This window comes from Xenopus laevis, chromosome 3L (assembly GCF_017654675.1).
Source record: "Xenopus laevis strain J_2021 chromosome 3L, Xenopus_laevis_v10.1, whole genome shotgun sequence".
Taxonomy (NCBI): domain Eukaryota; kingdom Metazoa; phylum Chordata; class Amphibia; order Anura; family Pipidae; genus Xenopus; species Xenopus laevis.
This window is the reverse complement of record NC_054375.1, coordinates 156,574,421-156,601,296: the sequence shown is the minus strand read 5'-3', so window position 1 is coordinate 156,601,296 and position 26,876 is coordinate 156,574,421. Positions and strand designations below refer to the sequence as shown.

The following is a 26,876-nucleotide window of genomic DNA, read 5'->3' as shown; positions in this document are numbered from 1 at the left end:
CCAAATTCTACTGGGAAGCTCACAGATGCAAAGAATCCAGACATATTTCGTCCCATGGAGATTGGTCGTTTGGATGATCGGTTGTCGATAATATCTCTACATGTATTGCCGATCTCAAGATATCGTCAACCTGGCCGATCATCCAAACGACCGATCTCCATGGGACGAAATACGAAATATGTCTGGATTCTTTGCATCTATGGCCAGCTTTAAAGTGAGAAGACCAAGGGGGAGTTCTGGGCAGGCAAGTGAACCAGGAGGTATCGAGGAAGGATGGGGAACAGAGAGCATAGTCGTGGAACAGGCCAGGCCAGTACCAATCAGACAGGAGCGTTATCGGGATAAACAGGCCGGGGTCAAAAATCGGTAACATGGTACAGAGTTGGGATTCAGTAAATAGTTCAATAACAGGCAATGATAAAGCAAAGGTCAAAACCTATCGGGTTAATGTGAGTCTTCTGCCAATATGCATGGATGTTTTGATTGCTACCATGGTACCTAGGAGAACTACAGTGATTAAACATCTCTATGTGCCATAAGCCTTCCTAAACAACAGGGCAGAATAATGTGAACCCAAAGAGAGAATTGTTCCTCAAGTAAATGCCTTATATAATAGTAGTGCTAGAGACTACTACACCTTGAAAATCACTCATTTGTCTAGCTCACCAGCCATGGATTGAGCCAAATGAGGCTGATCCAATTGTTGGCCTAGGGAGACCCATCATATTATTATTATTATTATTATTATTAACATGTATTTATATAGCGCCAACATATTGCGTAGCACTGTAAAGTAAATGTGATTATACAACTAAATCACATGAATTCTATACATAGAACATATGGAGTTACATACATCACATTCAATACTGGTACAAAAGGTGAGGAAGGCCCTATGCAAAAGAGCATAAACTCTAAAGGGAAGGGAGTAATACACAAGGTGTGGGAGTGGGCAAGATCGAATTAAGTGGGGAGAAATGTGGTACTGTATGTGGTGTTGCATTTGGTAGTTAAGCAGAGTGAGCGTAGGCTTCTCGAAAGAAGTGCGTTTTAAGAGATTTCTTGAAAGCAGAAAAGTTGGGAGAAAGTCGGACAGACCACGGGAGAGAGTTCCAGAGGAGGGGTGCAGCCCTTGCAAAAGTCTTGAATGCGAGCATGTGAGGAGGTAATGAGAGAAGAGTTGAGTAGCAGGTCAGTAGAGGAGCGTATTAAGCGGTTGGGTGAGTATATAGAGATGAGTTCAGAGATGTAGGGTGGGGCAGAGTTATGAAGTGCTTTGAATATCAGGGTCATTCATTTGAATTTGATTCTGAAAGGTAGCGGAAGCCAGTGCAGGGATTGACAGAGTGTGAGGCAGAGGAGGAGCGGTTGCTGAGTGGTTGTATGAGCCTCGCAGCAGTGTTCATTATGGACTGGAGAGGTGACAGTCTCTGGAGCCGAAGGCCAATTAAAAGAGAGTTACAGTAGTCTAGACGTGATATAACGAGAGAGTGAATAAGAATTTTGGCCGCATCTTGGGTGATAAATGATCGTATTTTGGATTTGTTCCTCAGGTGGAAGTGACATGATTTAATAATTGAATGGATATGAGGAGTGAATGACAGGGCAGAATCTAGGATAACCCCAAGGCACCGGGCCTGGGAAGAGGGGGTGATAGTGGAATTGTTAGCTATGATGGATACTTCCGGGATGTTACTGGTGTTAGTTGGAGGAAAGAGAACCATTTCAGTTTTAGAGAGGTTTAATTTAAGGTAGCGTTGCGACATCCAGGTAGAGATAGCGGACAGGCAGGAGGAGACGCGAGTTAGGAGTTCTGGGTTGAGATCAGGAGATGAGAGATAGATCTGAGTATCATCAGCATAGAGGTGGTAGTGGAAACAGTACGAGTTGATTAATTTGCCGAGGGAGGAAGTATAGAGGGAGAATAGTAATGGTCCCAGGACAGAGCCTTGAGGAACCCCAACAGAAAGAGGTAGGGGAGAAGATGCTACTCCATTGTAGGAGACACTGAACGATTGGTGATTTAAGAAGAGAACCACGACAGGGCTGTGTCACGAAGGCCAAGCGAATGGAGGGACTGGAGGAGGAGAGGTTATCAACAGTGTCAAATGCAGCAGAGAGATCAAGCAGTATTAGTAGTGAGAAATTATTGTTGGCTTTAGCGGTTAAAAGGTCATTAGTTAGTCGAGTCAGGGCAGTTTCAGTGGAGTGTTGTGGCTTAAAACCAGATTGTTGGGGGTCCAGCAGGTTATTGTCAGAGAGGAATGAGGTTAGTCGGTTGTAGACACTCAAGTAGTTTAGAGATGAAAGGTAGCAGAGAGATAGGTCTGAGGTTGTCAAGATTGGAGGGATCAAGAGAGGGTTTTTTCAGAATGGGGGTGACAAGAGCATGTTTTAGTTGAGAAGGAAACAGTCCAGTTGAGAGCGAAAAAAGATTAAATAGGTGAGTTAAGGCTTTGATTAGACAAGGATTGGTATTGCAGAGAAGTTTTGAGGGAATTGGTTCAAGTGGGCAGGTGGTAAGGTGAGAAGAGGCCAAAAGCTTTGAGACTTCCTCATCAGTGGCAGGGGTGAAGGAGCACAGGAGAGACTGGGGAGTGTGGAGGGAGGGTGGTGGAAGTCTAGGGGGGTTGAGTAGTGTAATGTCCCTTCTGATATTGTCAAAAACTGTATCAATGCACCAATCTGGTCCACGACCAATAGGATTTTCAAACCTGCCAGATATCAGTTGGGAAGGTGTTTTTTTTCGTGTGTGTATAGGCGTTTTATTTTTTAGGCAAAACTAATGCCAACCTTTAGTTGAAGGCAGCTTTATTTTATACATTTTTAAAGTTTCTCTGTAATAATACAAAATGACACATCACTCTTTCCTCTGTTTTACACAATATGCAATAATGCCACAAAAAAATCCTAATTCCTCAGTAATGTCAAAAGGTTAGCCTGACCCAGAAACAAAGCAAATCAGTGATAGTAGATACTAAACCTTAATTATTTTGCAGAGTTAATTATTAGCCTTAGTGACTACAACACATCATAACTGATAATGAGGTGCACATTTTGTGGATATGGAAAAGATTCATGGAACTCATCTCCTGGAACAGCCTCTCATTTAGAAGACAAAATGATCATCTTTGCTATTTCCATTGCCCTTCTCATTAAGGCTGACCAGACAATTGGCAAAACAATCTATGTGTCCAATGGGGGGCAGCAGGGTGAATGGGGCAAACCGGAGAGGTGCCTTGCCGGTACCGTGGCCAAAGGTCTCAGTCTGAAGGTGGGTTTTACATGTCTGCTTTTAAGGTTCAATCATCAAGACATCTATAAAGTTTCTCATAATTGACATATTTTATGCTTCATTGATGACAAATAATTCATTATCACTCAACCTATCATTTTTCGTTGGTGCAACCAAATAGTTCATACTGCTTCAACCTGGCATTCTTCCACTACCTGATTCATGTTCCCTCAACCTTTAATACCTGCTGCAACAAGGGTATGGTGTCAATCAACATAAATGTATCACTAGCATGGCTTCAAGTTATTCATTGTTTTCAAAGGTGGAACAGCCACAAGGAATTGGTGATGACACATCTTTGAATGGGATAAGACTCCACTGTGTAAGATGCCGTTTTCCACATGACGAGAACATGATCACCTCTGATTTTGGCCTGTGAGTCACTCCCAAGCCCCACTCCGGCAAACATACTGAATATAGACAATCTTGGGCACTGCAAAAATTAAGGACTTCAACTCATCTATCTTTAAATATTAATTTCATGAGAGGCATCTTGTCTTCTGGATTATTACTTACCACATTTTGAATCTTAGGTCCAGGATTGCAGTAGTCCACATCCACCATTAATATTATCTTATTTTTTTACAGATGGGGGACCTGGGGACCCACAAAGTGGTGCCCGTATGGATTCCTTAGCACATTTTCCCTGAGAGTGGAAGGGTTCCAAGGACAGTTAGATGAAACTGCCGCCAACAACATCAAGTTTAAATGCTCAGACAACAGTACGCTGGAGGGAGATGGCCTCTCTTGGGGAATGTATGGAGCCTTGAGTGAGTCCTGTTTGTACGGCATCTGTGGCATTACAACAAAGGTAGTAAAGCCACAGGGTTTCGGAGATGACACTGCCCTAAATGATGTCCACTTTTCCTGTTGTGCTGCTGGAGCTTACAATACATAACAATTTTTTGGAATGTTCATAAGCTGGTTATCAAAATTGTCAAGGCTGATAAAGGTAATTCTGCAAAGTACAAACTTGTATTAATTAATGAGTCTCCATCCACAGTAACCACGTATGGTGTGACTTTCTGTTCTACAATAACTGACAATTAACTGACCATGTCCCATAAAGTATCCGGTTTCCTTCTTTTGCTTCATGTGCTGGTGTATCACAAGGGGGTTTGAAAGTGATCATGGTTGAAAAATTATCATCCCCCCTCCCACGCTGCAATAGAAGGCAATGGCAAAAGGAACAACACAACATTCTGCCAAAATTGCAAAAAAGAGAGTCCCTACATGGAGTTGCACACTGTTATGAAACAGTCTTCATATTGTCTCAGAGCTTGTGCTGCAGATACACTGGTCTGGGTTCAAGTCAAGAAATATTCTTAGGTCTTGCATTCAGCCTGGGAACATGACAGTTATCCTGTGATGACTGTTTTTAAAGTAGTACGTTGTACGTTTTTGATCAGTCCATTGCAATATCCAGTTTCTTTACTATTTATAGGACATTAGCTCACAGGGGTTTCGGGATACTTATTACAATCCATTCTTCTCTCTGCTTTCCTCATTTTCCTTGCCACTAGCTGCCATTCAGCCCAAGAGAATAAAGGTGGCCATAGACACACTGATAAACTACATTTTGTATGATATTTTGTGCGGGTATGGTAAGAGACGAGACAACCTATATTGGCAGAACACTTGGATATCGGTTGGCTCATTGATCAGGCTGGCCATTGTTAGTGCTGAATAATCAGATACAGGTAGAATTCTATTGTTTCTACCTGTATATCTGACAATTCAGCTCTACACGTGTGTATTGAAACAAATGATCTTTCCTGGAAAGATCTTTTTCAGGAAAGACCGTAAGTGTAACATCTACTGCCACCTTAACCTTCCATGCTTAACAGTTTCTCCTCTTTCTATTCCTCTCCTTTCCTTCCCCTTAATTACTAATGGTGATTGTAGCCAAAAGGTTGAATTTTTGTTTCACAACACATGATTCAAAAATCTCACCAGCTTGCAGGTAAGGTTTATTTTATAAAATAAATTATTTATGCAAATTATGTTGAGCAAGCAATGCTACACAAGTAGTCAGTTCACCAGTGCTCACAAGCCAGTTAAAGTCATGTCATTTTCACAGGGCGATCCCGGCTTCTTTGTCACCTGAGGCCCCCTGACCTTTTTTTGGCACCAAAGGGGGTCCAGGGGAGTTCTGGGTGTCCACAACACTAACGCAATTCCGCTATAAGAGCTGAATTTCTGGTTTGAAGCTAAAGTTAGCAGAAGCTTCATTTTTGATGCCCTTGATGACCTGTGGGGCGGAGCACCCTTTCATTTTCTGTAATAAGTAGGGGTTTTCAGACATTGTCTTGATTATTGACTGTAACCACAATACCATTAACAAGTGCAAGAGTCAGATTTATTAAGAGACACTGGAAATGTGTTCACCTGACTTTGACCAAGGCCCAATAGGTAAATTATGCAAAGGCGACTTAAGGGAGTACTAATTATACCAACTAGGAGAGAAGGCGCACAACCTCAAAAGTAAAATACGGGTTGCTAATCCATAGGAGGCTCCCCATCAGGGTCTCCAAATCAGACTGCAAAATATTGAAATATTAACACACCCAATTGAAAAATTTTAATTTATTACAAAAAGGAAAAAATAACAAACAGTACAAAAATCATATTTGGTGAGCCCAACGCATTTCGACCATAAGGGTCTTCCTCAGGGGCACAAATGATAAAATCAAAAAAGGCAGGTATGGTTTCCCCCATCCATAGTGCAGGATCTATTAGTCACTTGGTCAGTTATAAGGTGTGGAGCATCTGTAAAGCTAAAATAATACCCATGATTTGAAGCTAAAACACATGTATAACTTAGAGGGTTATTCATCAAAGATCAAATTTTAGAGTTATGTGAGCTTTATTAGACCTCGAATGAACTCACAACTCGAATGGTTTCTAATTCAAGAAAAAACTTGAATGGAAAAACTTGAATCAGCGAGTTCAGGGTCAACAACGCCAACATTTTAATTAATTGAGTGAAACCCACCAAAAAAAAAAAACTTGAACATCACGCAGGCTATTAACATCTTTAAATGGTTCAAGGGACCTCTGCCATTGACTCCTACATGACCTCCACAGGTTTTAGGTGGTGTATTTTCAGATTCAATTTATTTTCAAGGTCGGGGTATAATAAATCCTGAAAAATTAGAGTCTTAAAAAAAATGAATTTTTTTTTAACCTGAAAAATTGATTTTATTTTTACTCAAAAATACCCTTGACAACTCGAATTGTTTGTGGGAAAAACTTGACCTTAAATAAATCTGCCCCTTAATACACTGGAGTAGTTACTGCACTGCCAAGTGGCCACCCAAAGACTTTTTAGGTATTTGGCCAGTTTTACTGAGCCACAGATTGGCTTGCAAATTAGATTTCCTCACAAGCCAGGTTGGTCTCATAGCTTCACATATTCAAGTTCCAGATGGCTGTAAGGCTTTGAGTCTAACACATAATCAAAGTAATCCAGTTGGCTATTTAGCGGGTATATATTGCAGTGGCTTATGTACATTCTATATATAGCAAAGTGAGACCTGGGTACAAAAAGGAGTATGTATGCACTCTCCACACTTGCTTGTGTTTACCCAAGGTACTCCAGTTTACTCCAAAACATGCAGGCTTGCACTCTACTATTCCCATGAAACATACTGTGGTCAGTTTACTCAGTAGCCAACATGGGAGTTTTGTTTTTTTAATTATCTGTGGTTTTTGAGTGATTTAGCTTTTTATTCGGCAACTCTCCGGTTTACAATTACAGCAATCTAGTTGCTAGGGTCCAACATATCCTAGAAACCATGCACTGATTTGAATGAAAGATCGGTTTCTAGGCCTGGGCAAACCTTATGTTACCCATAGAAGATTCCAATATGGAAGCAACGTGATCCATCAGCAGCTTGGCCAGTTGTGATGCCCCTTGGCCTGCTCCCGGGCTCCGCGGCTAGAGTTGCCACCTTTTCTGGAAAAAAATACCGGCCTTCTAGTGATGTGCGGGCCGGGCCTGATACCCGAGGGATTGTCGGGTTTGGGCCGACCTCGCACTCTTCTCTGGGGGGTGACCGCCACCGTCAAATGCAGGCTTCCCACTTCTTCTTTTATAGATGCTGTGCCTGCTCACCCCGCCCCTTTTGTGATGTCATTGGCGGGTCTATCAAAGGAAACGGTAGAGGTGCGGGTGAGGGGAAATACCAAACAGCACATCACTACGGCCTTCCTATATTCTTGCCGTTTTTTCCTATTAATAACATTGGCATCAAGCATCATTTTTACCGACCAGGCCGGAGAAGCTAAGTTAGGTTTCCACAGTGAGACTAAATGGCAGAGAAATTCTCACACGTAACTACAGATATGTTATGAAAAAGTCAGCGTCCCTCACGCCTCGACTTTCCCGCTCTTTAGCCTCGCACCTACACTAACCAACCAGACGTTAAAACGCTTAGGCTGAGGGCCTCACTGCTCAGCTCTGCCGTGGCCAATCAGCGCCAGGGTTTGATTAGCCCCGCCCCCACTGGAATTCTCAGTCGATAGGCAGAAAGTAATCAGGCCTCAGCCAATCACCGACGGGCAGACGTGAGTTTTTAAACGTGGGCGCGTTCTGTTTCTAGAAGCAATTGCTGATGTAACATTCTCCCTTGCTGCTGTGGCTGCTGCCGGAGGAGCAAATATAATGTCGCTGACACACTTATACTTTCCACTGTTCCTGTCACTACTTTGACTTCCGGCTGGAATGACTCGCGCTTCCTGATCACATGGGCCAGTGACGTCACGGGAGGCATCTACGGGTCAGCGACAGGAGCTTTCGCGTGTGACGCCTAAATCCATTGTGCAATACGAATTCCGCCTAACAATTGCCTCCTTCCTCTTCTCTGATTGGCTAGCTTTTTTACCGGAACGTACCTTTGTGCGGGGGGAGCATGTTTGGACTGATCCTTCTCTGTGTGTGCCTGCTGGTGCCAAGTGTGTGCCCAGGTGAGCGGCTCCCCCTCCCCTCAGTACAGAGTCTGGCCCATTGCGTCACTTCCTGTCAGGCTCATTTGTTGACATTTGTGTAATAACATATTATTGTCCTGGCAGTTTAATTCAGACTCATTCCACCTGTTTATATACAGGTTTTAATGGCTGAACCTATAATCTCCTAATAATCGCTTTAAAACTTGCCCCAAATCTTTCTCCAATCAGAACAAAGGGGCACTTTGCCTTTAAGCGAACTTTTAGTATGATCTAGAGTGGCCAACTTTTCAATTGGTCTTTATTTTTTTTTATAGATTTTGTATATCATTTGTCTTCTTCCGACTCTTTCCAGCTTTCAAATGGGGGTCACTGACCCCATCTGAAAAAAACAAACGCTCTGTAAGGCTACAAATGTATTGTTCATTTTTATCACTCCTCTTTCTATTCAGGCCTCTCCTATTTATATTCCAGTCTCTTATTCAAATCAGTGCATGGTTGCTAGGGGAATTAGGACCCTAGCAACCAGATGGCTGAAATTACAAACTGGAGAGCTGCTGAATAAAAAGCTAAACAAGTCAAAAACAATAAATAATAAAAAATGAAAACCAATTGCAAATTGTCTCAGAATATCCCTCTCTACATCCTACTAACAGTTAATTTAAAGGTAAACAACCCCTTTAACATAAGTCTACTGCCTGGGATGTAGCAGTGGGCTGTTGGTGACACGGGGGTGGGGCAGATCAGTGATGTAAAACGACAGATCTGTGATGTAAAGGGACAGATCAGTGATGTAAAACGACAGATCGGTGATGTAAAGGGACAGGCTGAAGTAATTGTCAGGGTTACCCAAGACAGACAGGTTAGCAGTGGAAAGAAGAGTAAGGCAATGAGAAGGATGGGTGCAAAAACATAAATGGGGAAGATGCCCCCAATCTTCTTTTCTTCTGATTCCCAGCACATGCTCTGGGCTGCCATCACTTACAATATACAGTATATATATATATATATATATATATATATATATATATATATACACATATATACACACACACACACACACAATACACAATATAACAGTGACAATACCAGGTTGATTAGAAATGTATTTAGCTTCACATTACGCAGCAGCTCTGAAACCAATCCAGTCTGCATCAGACTATAATAACCCTCCCTGTAGTATCAGCGTCGGTGAGCTGACTTCACTCTGCATGATGATTTCCCTGACCCCCTAAGCTTCTCAGCAGCAGCCCAGAGCTCACTGAGCATGTGCAGTGCCACTGACACACAACAGATGGTCTAAGAAAATCCAAGAGCGGGAGCTGCTGGGGGCAACTGGATCAATTCTGTTATTGGGCTGCTGCAGTAAGATCAGTGCATATATATTTATACTTTTTATAAGCTTTGCTTCTCCTTTAAACCCATGTTAATGATGTGCAAGACATTAATAATGGCCTCCTCTCTGTACCCCCTCCAGCCAGTCACACGCTGCAATACGCTTTCACTCTGATCTCTGATTCGGCCCGTGCGTCCTACTTCATCGTGGCGTTTGTGAATGACGCGCAGATAGGGAGGTACAGCAGCGACACGCAGCAGGTGGAGCCTCTACTGGACTGGATGAAGAAGGGCATCAAGCGGGAGCACTGGGAAACCATGACTTCCTGGGGGAAACATTACCAGAACTGTCACACCAAGGACATGGGCTTCTTCAAGGATCGATTTAACCGCACATACGGTGAGTATGGAAACTGGTGTGGTATCTCCCAGTAGTGAGAATGGTCTTGTGTTCCATCTGATCCACTCGCTAATTCCTTTACTTCAGGGGACAGAGGCCCTTTCATTTACCAGGTGACGTTTGCGTGTGAGGTGGAGGAGGACGGCAGCGTCCGCGGCCACGAAGCCTTTGCCTATAACGGGAACGAGTTCATGTTCTTCGATAAAGACAAGATGCAGTTTGTGGCGGTGAGACGAGAGGCGGAGGTGGTAGCTCAGGTGTGGAACGGGCAGCAGTTCAGCGCCATCAAGCACAAGAAGCACATGGAGCAGGACTGCGTGGAGTGGATGAAGCTCTATCTGACCTACGGGAAAGGCCACCTGGAGAAGAAAGGTCAGTTGGCTGCACATTAGCAGCAGTCATGTGAGGGTTGACAAAAAGTAAACTTGCACCCGCCTGAACCCTACCAGCGCTTCTGTTTATAGACCCAATCCAAACCCACCCACTCTGATGTCATAAAAGAGGGTGGGGCATGTGCACGCCTATATATAGTGGCTGCCGGCACAGTAAGGTTATGGGTGGGGAGAGCAGAAAAAAGGGCTCAACCTGCACTCACCCAAAAACAGTGCAGAACCCAAATCCGCCTCACCCACAGGTCCTACAGGTATCAGGCCGGCCCACATATCACTAATAAGCAGGTTTATGTCCGTCACAAGTACAGGTATAGGACCTGTTATTCAGAATGTTCAGGACCTGGGGTTTTCCAGATAATGGATCTTTCTGTAATTTGGATCTTCATACCTTAAGTCTACTAGAAAATCATGCAAACATTAAATAAATTCGATAGGTTGGTTTTGCCTCCAATAAAAGATTAATTATATCTTATATACAAATACAAGAGTTCCTCTGCACTCAACCCATTATCAGTATATTAAAGGGATACTGTCATGGGAAAAAAAAATTCTTCAAAACGCATCAGTTAATAGTGCTGCTCCAGCAGAATTCTGCACTGAAATCCATTTCTCAAAAGAGCCAACAGATTTTTTTATATTCAATTTTGAAATCTGACATGGGGCTAGACATATTGTCAATTTCCCAGCTGCCCCAAGTCATGTGACTTGTGCTCTGATAAACTTCAATCACTCTTTACTGCTGTACTGCAAGTTGGAGTGATATCACCCCCTCCCTTTCCCCCTCAGCAGCCAAAAAAAAGAACAATTGTAAGGTAACTAGATAGCAGCTCCCTAACACAAGATAACAGCTGCCTGGTAGATACAAGAACAACACTCCATAGTAAAATCCCATGTCTCACTGAGACACATTCAGTTACATTGAGAAGGAAAAACTGCAGCCTGCCAGAAAGCATTTCTCTCCTAAAGTGCAGGCACAAGTCACATGACCAGGGGCAGCTGGGAAATTGACAAAATGTCTAGCCCCATGTCAGATTTCAAAATGGAATATAAAAAAATCTGTTTTTGGATTTCAGTGCAGAATTCTGCTGGAGCAGCACTACTAACTGATTCATTTTGAAAAATTTTTTTTTCCCATGACAGTATCCCTTTAAGGACTAGTGATGTGCGGGTTGGGCTTTTACTGCATCCGCCTGCCAACCTGCCTTCCCACCACCCAGGCCTGCCCGAGCTTGACTTCAGGGTCTCTTTAAAAGACTCGCCCCGCCAATGACGTCACAAAAGAGGCGTGCCTCTATAAAAGCTCAACCCAGAAGTTGGAGGCCGGCATTTGGAAGGTCACTACCCTGAAAGGAGCTTGTGAGGTCGGGCTGAACCTGCCCGGTATCTGGTCAGACCCACATCACTATTAAGGACATAGAAACTAGGGATGCACAAATCCACTATTTTGGATTCGGCCGAATCCTTCACTAAAGATTCGACCGAATCAGAATCCTAATTTGCATATGCAAATTATGAGTGGAAAGGGGAAAACAATTTTACTTCCTTGTTTTGTGACAAAAAGTCAAGTGATTTCCCTCCCCACCCCTAATTTGCATATGCAAGTTTGTATTTGCATGTGCAAATTAGGATTCGGTGCATCCCTAATTGAAATATTTTGTGCATACAGCTACTAAAAATGACTTGGCCTTTAAACAAAACAGGGATTGTTTGTCCATATATTGAAATATATTTATTTATATTTCCCAAGTTTGGGAGTTTTACTTTGAAAGCAGCGAGTAAGTTGCAGGTAAAACGTATTCGTCCCTTTTATAAAATGTATAATTAAACCATAGAATTCTTAATGAATCAGATGAAAATTGAGTATAGGACTGGCCAGATATGGGATGACTTTGACGTAGTTGTTCAGCTTAAATATATTGCAATATATGGACAAACAATCCCTGTTTTGTTTAAAGGGTAAGGCATTTTTCAGTAGCAGTAGCACAAAATGTCTCTGTCTTAAATATATTGATAATGGGTTGAGTGCAGAGGACTCTTGTATTTGTCTATATGTATTTTGTGGTCACAGCCTCATTGCACAGGTATGGGATCTATTATCCAGAATGCTTTATTATTACATAGAAAAAGGAAATTGTTTTAAAAAAATGTGGGTTATTTGGATAAAATGGAGTCTATTTGAAATTGACTTTCTGTAATTCAGAGCTTTCTAGATAACTGGTTTCCAGAGAATGTATCCCATATCTGTACAGGTATGGGATCTATTATCCAGAATGCTCGGGACCTGGGGTTTTCCAGATAACAGATCTTTCCGTAATTGGGATCTTCATACCTTAAGTCTACTAGAAAATCATATAAACATGAAATAAAGCCAATAGGCTGGTTTTGCTTCCAATAAGGATTAATTAGATCTTAGTTGGGATCAAGTACAAGCTACTGTTTTATTATTACAGGGAAAAAGGAAATTGTTTTAAAAAATGTGGATTATTTGGATAAAACGGAGTCTATGGGAGATGGCCTTTCTGTAATTTAGAAGTTTCTGGATAACTGGGGTTTCCAGGGCACGGATCCCATATCTGTACTGGTATGGGATCTATTATCCAGAATGCTTGGCACCTGGGGTTTTTTGGATAACGGACATTTCTGTAAACCTTAAATCTACTAGAAAATCATGTAAACATTAAATAAACCCTATAGCTGGGATTAAGTACAAGTTAGCAAATCATTTTTAATAAGATGGATTATTTGGATAAAATGGAGTCTATGGGAGCCTTTTCCTGAAAGTCGGAGCTTTCTGGATAACAGGTTTCCAGATAATGGATCCCATACCTGTACTAACATTGGGCTTTGGCCATTTCAGTTTATTGGGAGTCACAAACTGCATGACAAAAGAATGTTGAGGTCTAATTAATTGCATTAATATTTGTATCGTACACAAGAGCCATAAATGTAAATGATTTCCTTATAAACGGGGCTCAGTGATGTCCGTTTTGTCACGTGACTCGCCTTGTGTATTGTAATAAATAATGTTCCGCTGTTATTAGAAGTCGCCTCCGAGTCCTGTATAAAAGCCCGAGGCTGAAGGTATTTAGTAACCCCAGTACGTAGGTTTTGGGTGCGTAGGAGGCTGATTGTAATTGGGATATTTCTGTCAGTTCGGCCCAAGGTGAAGGTTTTCCCTCTGGAGTCGGGCGACAGTGAGACAAAGCTTTGCTGCTGGGTGTTTGGCTTCTACCCCCGAGATGTGGACGTGAGATGGGTGAGGAACGGGACCCAGTTGGACTCTGAGGAGCAAAAGGAGATTCTCCCCAACCCCGATGGAACCTATCAGGTCAGACTCACTGTCACCGCACAACCAGCAGAGCTCGACACTTATTTCTGCCACGTGGATCACAGCAGCGTCAATGACACGCAGATATACAGCCTTCCGGGTAAGGACCAGTTGTTCAGAATTTTCTTTAAAAGGTCAGTGCTAATTTAAAGCTCAAGGGGAAAAAAAATATGAGGAAAAGAGGGAAAAGGATATTTTTATAGTGTAGTATTTACTGAGAGTTGTAGTTCCACAACCACAAAAAAAACTATTTGGTGCAGTTACCCTTTACGATTCACCACAAGTGGCTATTGAATGGGTACTTACAAACGTTTAGATTTAGCATATGCGCATCACGATTTGTAGAGAATAAAATTGTAGGGGAATCCTTCTGAGCTGGAAGAGGTTAAAAATGCGCAAATATAGTGTAAAAACCCTTTTTAACTGGTTGCACTCACATTTTAGTCGTTACAACAGGCATATAGTGACTTATCCGTGCAAGTCTTTACTAGCGGTTACTGTTGTGGTTCCGACCAGCGTTTCCTCCACAATCCGCTTGCTGCTTGGATGTGATGTCAGCCGTCTATGCCTTACGCGTTTCGTCGCTTAGCGACTTCATCCAAGGGGAAGACTCAGAGGGGCAAATTCACTAAGCGCCGAACGCTAGCGTTACTTCGCTAGCGTTTGGCATTTTCGTTACTGCGCAAATTCACTAACGAATGCTGGCGTAGATTCGCTAGTGTTACTTCGCACCCTTACGCCTGGCGAATTATCGCTACGGACGTAACTACGCAAATTCACCGACGCGCGCAGTGTACTGAACGCTACCTTTTACGCTAGACTTCCTTCGCCACCTCAGACCTGGCGAAGCGCAATACAGTAGATAGGGATTGCTTCAAAAAAAGTCCCAAAAAACGCTGGCGTGTTTTCTACATTATGGGTGATAGGCTGAAAAAGATCTAAAAATTTTTTGGGGCTCCCCTCCTTCCCCCCTACATTTCCTAACTCATGGCAACTTAACTATACAGTGGGCACATGTGTAGGGCAAAAATAAACATTTTATTTGATGTTTTGAAGGTTTTCTAGCCATTTGTAGTGCTGATACGTGTTCCTCCATTGAAATTTGAATTTGGCGCCGTATGCAAATGAACCATCGCTAGCGAAACTTCGCTTCGCTTAGCGAATCAACGTTAGCGCAACTTCGCAACCTTACGCTACCCCTGAGCGCAACTTTGGATTTTAGTGAATTTGCGAAGCCCTGGCGAAACTACGAATCTTACTGAATTTGCCCCAGAGACTTTGGTCATCTAACTTTTTATAAGTTTATATCTTTATTTATTTAAGGACCAGTTGTTGTCCGGTAACTCTATACTATCGACTCAGCCACTCGCTATTCTTCCCAGTCCTGCGTTTTATTCTCCTCTCCCCCGTGTTCCCTACAAACAGAGCCCGGGAAAAGAAGCCACGCCCTCATTGCCATTATCGCTTGTGTCGCGGTGACCGTTATTATCGCCGGGGTCATCATCGTACACAAATGTGAGTACAGGGGGCGGGACTTATATTAAACGGGTTTCGGTACATTGCTGTCCCAGAATTCATTTGTGTTTGTGCTTTACAGGTCGCACGAAGGAAGAGAATACGGAAGTAAAGTAAAAGCTTTATGGGTTGTGCAAGTGCTCCGTCACTGCTGCTGCTGCAAATTTCCCTACCATAACGCTCACAAAATGCCGAAATCCCGGTTCCGGATTCGGCCAGGATTCTGCCTTTTTCAGCTGGATTCAGATCCTTCTGCCCGGCCAAACCGAATCCGAATTTGCCCATATTAATTATGGACCAGGAGGGAAATCACGTGACTTTTTGTCACAAAGCAAAGAAGTAAAAAAAGTTTCCCCTTCCCACCCCTAATTTGCATATTCAAATTAGGATTCAGTATTCGCCCAAATCTTTTGCGAAGGATTCGGGGGGTTCGGCCAAATCCAAATAGTAGATCCGGTGAATCCCTAGTTTTTGTATTTATTTGCTGGTACCGAGAGTGTCAAGTATTGATGCCGTGGGTTAATGGGGGTTGTTCCCTTTCAAATTAACTGTTAGGGGTAAATTTATCAAAGAGCGAAGTTCCGCCACTAGAGTGAAATTCCGCAGCTCTCCGTTCATTTCTATGGGATTTTGAAAGGCGTATTTATCAATGGGTGAAAGTGAAATTTCACCCTTTGATAAATACGCCTTTAAAAACCCCATATAAATGAATGGGAAGTGGCGGAATTTAACTATTAACTTCACTCTTTGATAAATATACCCCTTAGTATGATGTAGAGAGCGATAATTTGCAGTTGGTTTTCATTTTTTATTATTTGTGGTTTTGGACTTATTTCGTTTTTATTCAGCAGCTCTCCAGTTTGTAATTTCAGCCATCTGGTTGCTAGGGTCCAAATTCCCCTAGCAACCATGCACTGATGTGAATAAGAGACTGGGATATGAATAGGAGAGGCCTGAATAAGATGAGGAATAAAAAGTAATAATAACAATAAATGTGTAGCCTTACAGAGCGTTTGTTTTATACAGTGCTACGCAATATGTTGGCGCTATATAAATACATGTTAATAATAAAATGGGGTCAGTGACCCTGATTGGAAAGCTGGAAAGAGTCGAAGAAGGCGGCAAATAATTCAAAAACTATAAAAATGAAAAAATGAAGGCCAATTGAAAAGTTGCTTAGAATCATCCATTCAATAACATACGAACAGTTAACTTAAAGGGGAAGCACTCCCTTTAATACGTGTCAGTTTGGTAAAAACCTTCTGGACAGTTGAGTGTTTTGCTAACTCTAATTTGTAGGATTTACAATTTTTACTGCATCGGCTGCGGCACAAAAACAGAGAAAACCCTATAAAGTCGGCGGGTCTCCTCAAGAATGAACTATGAGGCCAATGTGGAGAATAAGGGCTCTTATACACGGCCGTTTTTTCCTGCACTCCCCTGCAATTTATTCCGTTCAGGAGAGCGCAGGAGTAGACGCAGTCAATTATTGCGAAGGGGGCTGTACTCGCACAGACGCATGTATGCGCCGAACAGGTGAAATGCAACATGCTGCGTCCCACCTACGTTTGCCACTTACATGCGTCTGTGTGAGTACAGCCCCCTTCGCAATAACTGACTGCGTCTACTCCTGCGCTCCCCTGTGACTGAACGGAGGAAAGCGCGACGCAGGGGAGCGCAGGAAAAACCGCCCGTGTACAAGAGCCCTAATGGGGGCTGCGTTCACTCAGGCTCACCTGTGATAAAAGACCCCCGAGAGTGAGCTCAAGGAATTAGAGAGACAGGCTTGTGCTGTTTTTAGAGAGCTGAGAAAAATAAAACTGCCAAAGACTGTGAATGTATATAAATATATATATTTTATAATTGGGTAAGTAGCCCCAATATCAGCACTGTCTGGTTCTGTTGGTTTGTTTCTATATTTATATTTATGTGCTGCAGAAAACGTGCCTTGTTTGTGGGAAACCCTGCTGTGAATAAAACACAGACGTGAACCTGCTTCATAATAACATTGGGGGTCTCTGTCTCTTCTTGTGGAGAAGGTATTGCCTGTATATACTCTATATATAATACACAAAAGCCATGAATATCCTGTAAACTATATCCTTATAAACGGTGAGTTCTGATGTCATCAGTTATAAACGGTGAGTTCTGATGTCATTTCCGTCACATGACTCACTGAAACTTGTGTATTATAATAAATAAAGTACCCCCAGTTGTAAAATATGAGGATATTAGAAGTTACCTCGGAGTTCCATGACCTGTATAAAAACACTCGCCCTTCGGCCTCGTACTTTTATATGGTCATGAAACTCCTCTGTAACTTATAATATCCTTATATTTTACAAGAGGGGGTACTTTATTCACTATATACCCTATATATACTCTCTCTCATCTTAAACATTTCTCTTAGGGACGCTGGAAATAAACCAATGGTTTTACTAAAGCCTTACAACGGGGGGGGCGTTATTTGGGGGGATGGTTACCTCAAGCGAATTAAAAACTTTACTAAAGGGGTTGTTCACCTTTAAATGAACTGTTAGTCTGATGTAGAGAGGGATATTCTGAGACAATTTGCATTTGGTTTTCATTTTTTATTATTTGTGGTTTTTAACTTATTTAGCTTTTTATTCAGCAGCTCTCCAGTTTCAGCAGTCTGGTTGCTAGGGTGCATACTACCCTAGCAACCATGCACTGATTTGAATAAGAAACTGGGATATGAATAGGAGAGGCCTGAATAGAAAGATGAATAAAAAGTAACAATACATTTGTAGCCTTACAGAGCATTTGGTTTTAGATGGGGTCAGTGACCCCCATTTGAAAGTTGGAAAGAGTCAGAAGATGAAGGTAAATAATTCAAAAATGATAAAAAAGAAAAAATGTGGACCATTTGGAATGTTGTTTACAATTCGCCATTCTATAACATAACAGGTAGGGCAAAAAATATGTAAAAAATGTCAGTGGTAAAAAAAAAGACAGTAACCCAGAGGCCACAGTGAAACCGGAAGTGCCGTTGTCTCAAACCAGAAGTGATGTCACATATTGGAAGTGACATCATCAGAAAGTGGGGAAATGGATAAAAGAAAAAAAAAAAAAAGAAGCGTGAAATTAGTTTATATTGAGATCAGTGACATGATTTGCACCTGTAGTTCCTACTCCCAAAATACTGTACCTGGGTAACTCAAGTGTACTGGCCCCAATATGGCACTCTATCCTATGGCACAAGGGCAGGGGAAAGCAAAACCCTGGCATCACTTTGACTTGGGTAAGCCGGGTCACCGACCTCTGCAATTTGGGTGACATCTATTGAAGTGAATAGAAAATGTAGTCATTATAGTATGACTAATGCATAATCCACATACCCAGTGTAATCCTGGTGTAATTACATGGAACGGGCGAGTCCGTTAATGAATTCTATGTAAATGATGGGTCTGTCCCAGGACAAATATAAATAGACAGGTACCCGTGCCAATGTCGTGGAATAATAACCACTGTCTAGGATGGTTGGCTAGAACGGGTGCTTCAGGTTTGGGACCTTATCTCTGGAACAATAATGCTCTGATGTTTTCTGGATATAGATTTTTTTTTTTTTGGCTACAACTCGAGTGCTGTGAAGAAATTAAAGTTCCGGTGAAATAAATGTTTAACATAAAGGAGGCACTCTGTGTACTTGATCCAGGAGAGGCAGTTGGAGAACATAGTGGCAGTCATATAATAAGAAGACAGGTCGAAGATGGGACTTATTAGAGTAGAGTAGTCGGGATCCCCTCCAGTGGAAACTTCTTGGGGAGTAAAGCTAGTTCTATTCCAGCTGGGATTCCCATCACTTTAGACAAGATATCGCAGGACAGCTACCACCTATATATACTGTATATCAATCCTTGTTGGAGCCAAATGCTACACTTTCTAAGTTGCCCTAACTGTCTTACACCCCTGAGGTGTACTATGATGTGAGATATAATTATCATGAATTAATACCTTGTTCATGGGGTCCCTGCTCCCTAAATTCTCTAAGAGATTATTTCTCTTAGGGCACAATAATGACAAATCTAAGGAAGGCCCATAGGTAGTTCACATAACTCACCACATACTGGAAGAGGCCCAGATGTGCCACCCTGAGCCTTTAGCTAAGGGAGCAGATCCAACTAAATAGCTTTAGGGCACTGTGTCCTAAGACATTTATTTAGGGGGAGATTTGGGGTGTGTTATTGGTACCCCTGGAACAATAGCAGGGTGTCTGTTACCCCAATATTTCTATATATCTGTAACCTTGTTATGAGCTAAGGGAGCCCAGTCTGAAGGCCAGTTAGGGGGAGATTTGGGATGAGTGCTTATTTGTACCCTGGGTACCCCAGGAACTATAGCAGGGTGATACCCCAATGTTTCTATATATCTGTAACCTTGTTATGAGCTAAGGGGGCCCAGTCTGAAGATCAGTTAGGGGGAGATTTGGGTTGAGTGTTTATTTGTGCCCTGGGTACCCCTGGAACTATAGCAGGGTGACACCCCAATGTTTCTATATATCTGTAACCTTGTTATGAGCTAAGGGGGCCCAGTCAGAAGGTCAGTTAGGGGGAGATTTGGGGTGAGTGCTTATTTGTACCCTGGGTACCCCTGGAACTATAGCAGGGTGACTGTTACCCCAATGTTTCTATATATCTGTAACTTTGTTATGAGCTTAGGGGGCCCAGTCTGAAGATCAGTTAGGGGGAGATTTGGGGTGAGTGTTTATTTGTACCCTGGGTACCCCTGGAGCTATAGCAGGGTGACACCCCAATGTTTCTATATATCTGTAACCTTGTTATGAGCTAAGGGGGCCCAGCCCGAAGGCCAGTTAGAGGGAGATTTGGGGTGAGTACTTATTTGTACCCTGGGTACCCCTGGAATTATAGCAGGGTGATTGTTACCCCAATGTTTCTATATATCTGTAACTTTGTTATGAGCTAAGGGGGCCCAGCCTGAAGGCCAGTTAGGGGGAGATTTGGTGTGAGTGTTATTTGTGCCCTGGGTTGTACCCTGCAACTATAGCAGGGTGACTGTTACCCCAAACTATCAGGGAAATGTTATATGCCATACATACCCAAACACATGATGTATAAAGGGTGTTGAGCATGTTACTTGCTGCCCCATTTTAATTGTAGTTATAGGGATAGACAGAAACTAGGACAGTTGCTAAAAACAGGTTTGCTGTACTCATTAGTATGCAAATAATGTGTTAATTATCACTAGAAATGGATGTAACTGCTGTTTGGAGATGATACTCACTATATATTTCATATATTAGCAGAGTATTTTTCTAATTGAGAAAAGTCTGTCTCCTACCGTGTGAGACCTAAAGGTATATTAATTTAACAGACACTTTAATCAGTATTACCCAAAAGCTACCCCTAAAAAAACAGAAAATAAACTGGTACAAAGTTGATTATTTTATTGGACAACTAAAGTTTCCTAACTGTGGCATGTAACTGTGCAAACTATAGGGGGTGAAATAATTGTAGAAAAAAAAATATATTGGGCATAAAACACAGTACAGTACACAGTAAAGATGAGTATATGCCATGGTCTAAGGTGCACCAAACCCTCCGCAAAGGGTGCGGAAAAAAACTTACATCTGAACCACAAAAATTCGGGATTCAGAGGTCACCAAAAAAATAATCAAAAAAAAAACTTTATTGAGACAACATCTCTATTGGTTGACTATGAAGATTTTCATTCATCCAGGTTATGGTATATCTAGTATAGGTTAATCTAAAAACAACTGGACTTGCTGAGTAATCAATGAAGACATTTCACATCCGAGCAGCTTCTTCAGTACAACTGACTGGTGTGGGAAGTTCTCGGCATGTAAACTCTTCCACTAATCCAATCACAACGGCACATTGTAACTCTTCAAAGAGGTGACATCTGAAAATTCACAGAGGTCTTGATTCTGTCTAGTCACTGTGATAGGATTATCCAATGTGTCATGCAACTCCACCAGACAGGTGGTTTTGAAGGCCCCTGCCTCTGTTCTCCACCTTGACATGAATCGCCTCTTTCACGCCTGATTCAAACCAGCGGTCTTCTTTATAAAAGATTTGGACCTTGCTATCTTCAAAGAGTGTCCCTTGTCTTTTAGGTGTAGAAAGATGGCTAAGAAACATAGTCATCCCATATGTAGCTGGAGTGTCAGAGAAACTCAGGAGAATTTTCAACAAACACCACGTCCCTGTGTTTTTCAAACCTAGCAACACACTGAGACAAAAACTGGTACACCCAAAGGATCCAACCCCTAAAGAAAAACAAAGCAATGTGGTATACGGAGTCCAGTGTAGCGAGGAGTGCACAGATCTATACATTGGGGAGACAAAACAACTGCTCACCAAGCGAATGGCTCAGCGTAGGAGGGTGAACTCTACAGGGCAAGACTCAGCTGTCTTTCTACACCTAAAAGATAAGGGACACTCCTTTGAAGATAGCAAGGTCCAAATCTTGGATAAAGAAGACCGCTGGTTTGATCGAGACGTGAAAGAGGCGATTCATGTCAAGGTGGAGAAACCATCCCTGAACAGAGGCGGGGGCCTTTGACACCATCTGTCTGCTACATACAATGCTGTTCTCACATGTGTACCCCAGCGGTTTCAGAAAACCTCACACATCCATTCATGCAACTCTTACAAGTAACACCTGTTTCTAGGAGTTGCATGAGACATTGGATAATCTTATCACAGTAACTACACAGAATCAACACCTCTGTGAATTTTCAGATGTCATCTCTTTGAAGATGACAAACTTATGATTGCATTAGTGGAAGAGTTTATATGCTGAGAACTTCCCACACCAGTCAGTTGTACTGAAGAAGCTGCTCGGATGAGTAGTGAAACGTCTTCAATGATTACTCAGCAAGTCCAGTTGTTTTAGATTTACCTATACGAGATATCTTTATTGTTTCTGCACGAAACGTGTAAGGCAATAGAGATGCTGTTGAAATAAAGTCTTTTGGTTTTTAACTTATTTTTGGTGACCTCCATGGATTCTGCGTGCTTGAATCCTCACTTATGTGGTTGAGATATATACACAGTGAAATAATGGTAGTTGGGGGGCAGTTGCTATTATCTGAATGCTTCATGTTTGGTATAGCCTTTGTTGGCTTCAATGGAACCCAAATGGAGCCCTAAAGAGGGTTGTTAGCATTTTCCACATCTAGTTGGAACCAGTTATAGATATGGAACGGTTTATATTTCTAGTAAGAAAATCAAGTTAAATCAGTGGCTCCAAGGCCTGCCCCACAGGAGAGCACAGCTTGAAGACCTATGAGGGTGACAAATGTGGACTATTTATTCCTACTTTGATTTCTAGTTATACTTGTAAACCAAACTTGAAGACCATTTATAGTGGACATTTGGATGAACACTTATTTGCTTATTATTTTTTTGTTTCCTAAAGCCTTTCTATTAGCAAAGGGAGTCATTGGCCAAATACTGAAGCTCTAGAGTAGGGCTTGAAAGGAAAAGTTTAAAAAAAATCATAATTTCATTAATCATTTTGGTGTAGCCTGAGAGTTTCTCCATCTTGTTCGTACACATACATCTTCTCTAACATGCTATAAATACTTTTTCAAGCTATAGAATGTGCCGCCCTATTGCAAAAGCTATTTTTAATACTTGCTCTATATATTAACATTAGCAATGGCCTAGATTTGAATGAAGGGAGGGATCAACTCGTTTGGAGTCGTTAGGTGCTTACTGGACTGGCTTGGACAAGAAACATTAAGGTTTTCTTCTTCCTGTTAGTGGAAGACATTTCTTCATCTCCAGCTAAATAAGATCTAAACATGATCCACCTTAGCATCTCCTTGGTACTCTTCTGTCTTTTCTCATTTGGAAATACACAGTCTAATTCTCCACCTCTATCAGTCCCATATGGAGGTCCAGCAGGAAAATGGACGGAAATTGAGTTATGCCCCCCTGGTACTAAGGCAAGAGGATTCTCTGTTAAGGTAAGTTAATGGCCTTCATCTCTGTGCCACCTTTAGGTGTGCCTGTGTCTTCCTCTCTGTTTCTTCATCCAGTTTATATTCCTGGTAGGACTTTAGCGATGAAATGCGGAGGCTAAGCCTTCCCAAATGACCAACAATACATTTCATAAACAAAATGGAGGTGGTATACATGAAGGGGAAGATTTACTAAAGGGCGAAGTGAGTAGCGTTGGCGAAAATTTGATACTTTGCGGGTGCAGGCATAACTTTGCTAGCGAAGGAGATGGACTCTAGTGGTAATTCGCTCCCTTACGCCTGGCGAAGTTGTGCTCTATCGAAGGGACGTAACTACGCAAATTCAGTAAGATGTGGATTTTACTGAATGTTACATCTTGCGCCAGACTTGCCTTCACCACCTCAGACCAGGCAAAGGGCAATAGAGTAGATAGGACCTCCTCAAAAAATAGTTGAAAATTTTTCTAAGTCACAAAAATTCCTGGCGACTTTTTAGTTTTTCAGAGTGATAAGCTGCAAAAGATTGTAAATTTTTTCTGGGGTACGCTCTATCGAAGGGACATAACTACGCAAATTCACTAAGATGCAGATTTTACTGAACGTTACCTCTTGCGCCAGACTTGCCTTCGTCACCCCAGACCAGGCAAAGTGAAATAGAGTAGATAGGACGTCCTCAAAAAATAGTTTAAAATTTTTCTAAGTCCCAAAAAACGCTGGCGACTTTTCAGTTTTTCAGAGTGGTAGGCTGCAAAAGATCGTAAATTTTTTCTGGGATACCCGCCTTCCACCCCTACATTTCCTAACAAATGGCACATAAACTATACAGTGGGCTCATGTGTAGGCTTGCCGCAGTAATGCTAGTGCAACTTTGCCCTGGACGCAACTTTGGATTTTAGTGAATTAGCGTTGTCCTGGCGAATCTACGCCTGGCGAAGTGTTGTGATGTGAGCATAGCGGACGCTATCGAAAATTCGGCACTTAGTGAATCTGCCCCAAAGTTGAAGCTGCATTGATCCTACCTTGTGTTATGGGGTCATTATATATGGAACTGACACTTTATTTATATTACCATTTGATCTGGGGTGCATTATATATGGAACCGGCACCATGTGTGCTGGGGCGGAGCATTATATATGGAATTGGCACTGTATTTATAATGCCATGTGTTCTAGATTCATTATATAAGGAATTGACACTGTATTTATAATATCATGTGTTCTAGACCATTATAGAAGAAATTGACGCTGTATTTATAATACAGTAATGTGTACTGTAGTAATCAAATGTGTTCCAGGGTAATATATATGAAACTGAAACTAGATTTATCCGGCTTGGTAGTCTGGAAAGTACTTTAAATGACGTTGCTGCTGCATTTGTCCTGCCATGTGTTCTGGGGTATTTGACATGGAATTGACTCTGGGATGATATAAAGGAATCCCCAAAAGCAAAAATCTTCCTCCGACTCTGGAGATGATGGAGTCAATCTTCCCTGAAAACCAGTTTAATGTGGTTGAGCTTATTTTGGGAAATATTAAAAAGATACAGATTTTATATGCAGAATAATACTGTACATTTACTGTATTTAATACATATTTAGTTTTATCTGCTCTGATATATATGTTATATTCAATCTAATAACACGCCGAGCCTAATGCCCTGGTGACAATAACTTCTTTGGTTCCAGATGAAAGAAAAACAAGGAATCCCCGGGGACTCTGCCCTTAATGGGGTCCGTCTGTACTGCTCGTCTCCAAGTAATGCTGAGGAGGAATATGTTGTGACATCTACTGAGGGACAGTGAGTTGACTCCATTACAGTCTTTGTTGTTTGTTTGCCCCCCAGAAACCCTTAAATAAGTGGTGACTCTTATACATACCCATAATTACATAGTTACATAGTTACATAGTTACATAGTTATATAGTTATATAGTTATATAGTTACATAGTTACATAGTTAAATTGGGTTGAAAAAAGACAAAGTCCATCAAGTTCAACCCCTCCAAATGAAAACCCAGCCCCATACACACACCCCTCCCTACTGTAACATAAATTCTATATACCCATACCTATACTAACTATAGAGTTTAGTATCACAATAGCCTTTGTATTATGTCTGTCCAAGAAATCATCCAAGTCCCTCTTATAGTCATTAACTGAATCATCACCCGGCAGTGCATTCCCCAACCTCACTGTCCTCACTGTGATGAACCCCCTACTCTGTTCCTTTAAATGAAACTTCTTTTCCTCTAGTCTGAAGGGGAGGCCTCTGGTACGTGATTCTCTTTATAGGTAAAAAGGTCCCCGGCTATTTGTCTATAATGTCCTCTAATGTACTTGTAAAGTCTAATCATGTCCCCTCACAAGCGCCTTTTTTCCAGAGAAAACAACCCCAACCTTGTCAGTCTCCCCTCATAATTTAACTCTTCCCTCCCTCTAACCAATTTAGTTGCACTTAGTCTCTGCACTCTCTCCAGCTCATTTATATCCCTCTTAAGGACTGGAGTCCAAAACTGCCCCCATACTCCAGATGAGGCCTCACCAGGGACCTATAAAGAGGCAGAATTATGTTTTCATACCCATGAAGCTTTCCTATTGGTAGATTTGTCTATGGGATGATATTTTGTTAAAGTAATTTAGATATTGTCCCACACCTTTCCTTTTGTTTTTTATTACTCAACCGGTGCTCCCTAACTTGAGTGTCTAAATGATGCACAAGTTAGGGAATGGCTAGAGACACCCTTTATGGATACAGTGTTGCTGAGTAGTAGATATAGTTGCTGATCAGTGACTCTCTGGAACTTGGCCCTCTAGTCCTTGTATCCTTAATTAGGTGTATTAAAAGACACTAGAAGACACTGTAAATATCCACTACCTGAATTGTTACAGTCTCTACTAAGCCATATAGAACATTTCCGAACACTGACCCTGAACCTCTTATTTATTCAGGTCTGGAAGCTGGTCTCCCCCTTTCCGGTGTGCAGGTGGCTATCTCAAACGCTTCCGCCTCAGAGTGTCTCCCCCCCTGAGTATTGACGATGACATGTTGGCCAACACAATGTTCAGCTGCGAAGACGGCCACGAAATTGAAGGATCTGGAAGCCAAAGGGGGTTCTATGGACCTTGGAGCGATTCATGCAAAATCTGCATCTGTGGCATTCAGACCAAGGTAACTAATGAAGGCGACGTGGTCAATGACACTCGGTATTATTGCTGTGACAACTGAATCTGCTGATGGTGCCTACTGAAGCTGTACCGTATGTGACCACTCTTTATATCCTGGGAGTTATGATCTTGCACTTATTTTACCTCTAATCCCCACATTTAGCAGAAGATTTGAGCTTGATAAGAAATACTGGGGCTGCACATGTATCGATTGTGTCTAATTACTCTATACTTTAGCTAATTAAACACTTGCTTTACACTCTGTGTCTTGTCTGTTAATAAGTCTCAAAGGCTCTATTGCAGGCCAAGAGCTGGAGGCCTCAGCTACACAAGCCATAAATCATAGGACAGATGATTAGATGATGCCCTGAACCCCGCTTCACTACTCTGCTGGTTCTCAACAGATAAGGAAAATGGGGCACAATGGGGACAGTATACTGCATTTTTAGGTGGGTGGTTGGTAGGAGGACTCTACTTAGCTCAATTTAAGCCTGCCGAGGCAGCATCTGGGAGAATCTTTTTGCAAATCTGAA

The 26,876-nt window shown here is 42.0% G+C and overlaps 3 protein-coding genes across 3 annotated transcripts; all 3 read left to right on the top strand.

Moving 5' to 3' along the window:
- Positions 1 to 2,595: 2,595 nt before the first annotated feature.
- LOC108710475 (vitelline membrane outer layer protein 1 homolog) lies at positions 2,596 to 4,263 on the top strand. Its single transcript, XM_018251611.2, has 3 exons — positions 2,596 to 3,274; positions 3,558 to 3,670; positions 3,884 to 4,263. The coding sequence occupies exons 1-3, from the start codon at positions 3,044 to 3,046 to the stop codon at positions 4,191 to 4,193; spliced, it is 654 nt and encodes a 217-aa protein (XP_018107100.2). The 5' UTR covers positions 2,596 to 3,043; the 3' UTR covers positions 4,194 to 4,263.
- A 3,223-nt stretch (positions 4,264 to 7,486) lies between these two features.
- On the top strand, positions 7,487 to 15,543 carry LOC108711789 (major histocompatibility complex class I-related gene protein). Its single transcript, XM_018253839.2, has 6 exons — positions 7,487 to 8,263; positions 9,720 to 9,977; positions 10,065 to 10,349; positions 13,522 to 13,797; positions 15,123 to 15,212; positions 15,295 to 15,543. Exons 1-6 carry the CDS (start codon positions 8,209 to 8,211, stop codon positions 15,327 to 15,329), a joined length of 999 nt encoding a protein of 332 aa, XP_018109328.1. The 5' UTR covers positions 7,487 to 8,208; the 3' UTR covers positions 15,330 to 15,543.
- Positions 15,544 to 22,725: 7,182 nt separating this feature from the next.
- Positions 22,726 to 26,602, top strand: LOC108710661 (vitelline membrane outer layer protein 1 homolog). The gene is made up of 3 exons (XM_018251776.2): positions 22,726 to 23,187; positions 24,866 to 24,978; positions 26,128 to 26,602. Exons 1-3 carry the CDS (start codon positions 23,023 to 23,025, stop codon positions 26,402 to 26,404), a joined length of 555 nt encoding a protein of 184 aa, XP_018107265.2. The 5' UTR covers positions 22,726 to 23,022; the 3' UTR covers positions 26,405 to 26,602.
- Positions 26,603 to 26,876: the final 274 nt, after the last annotated feature.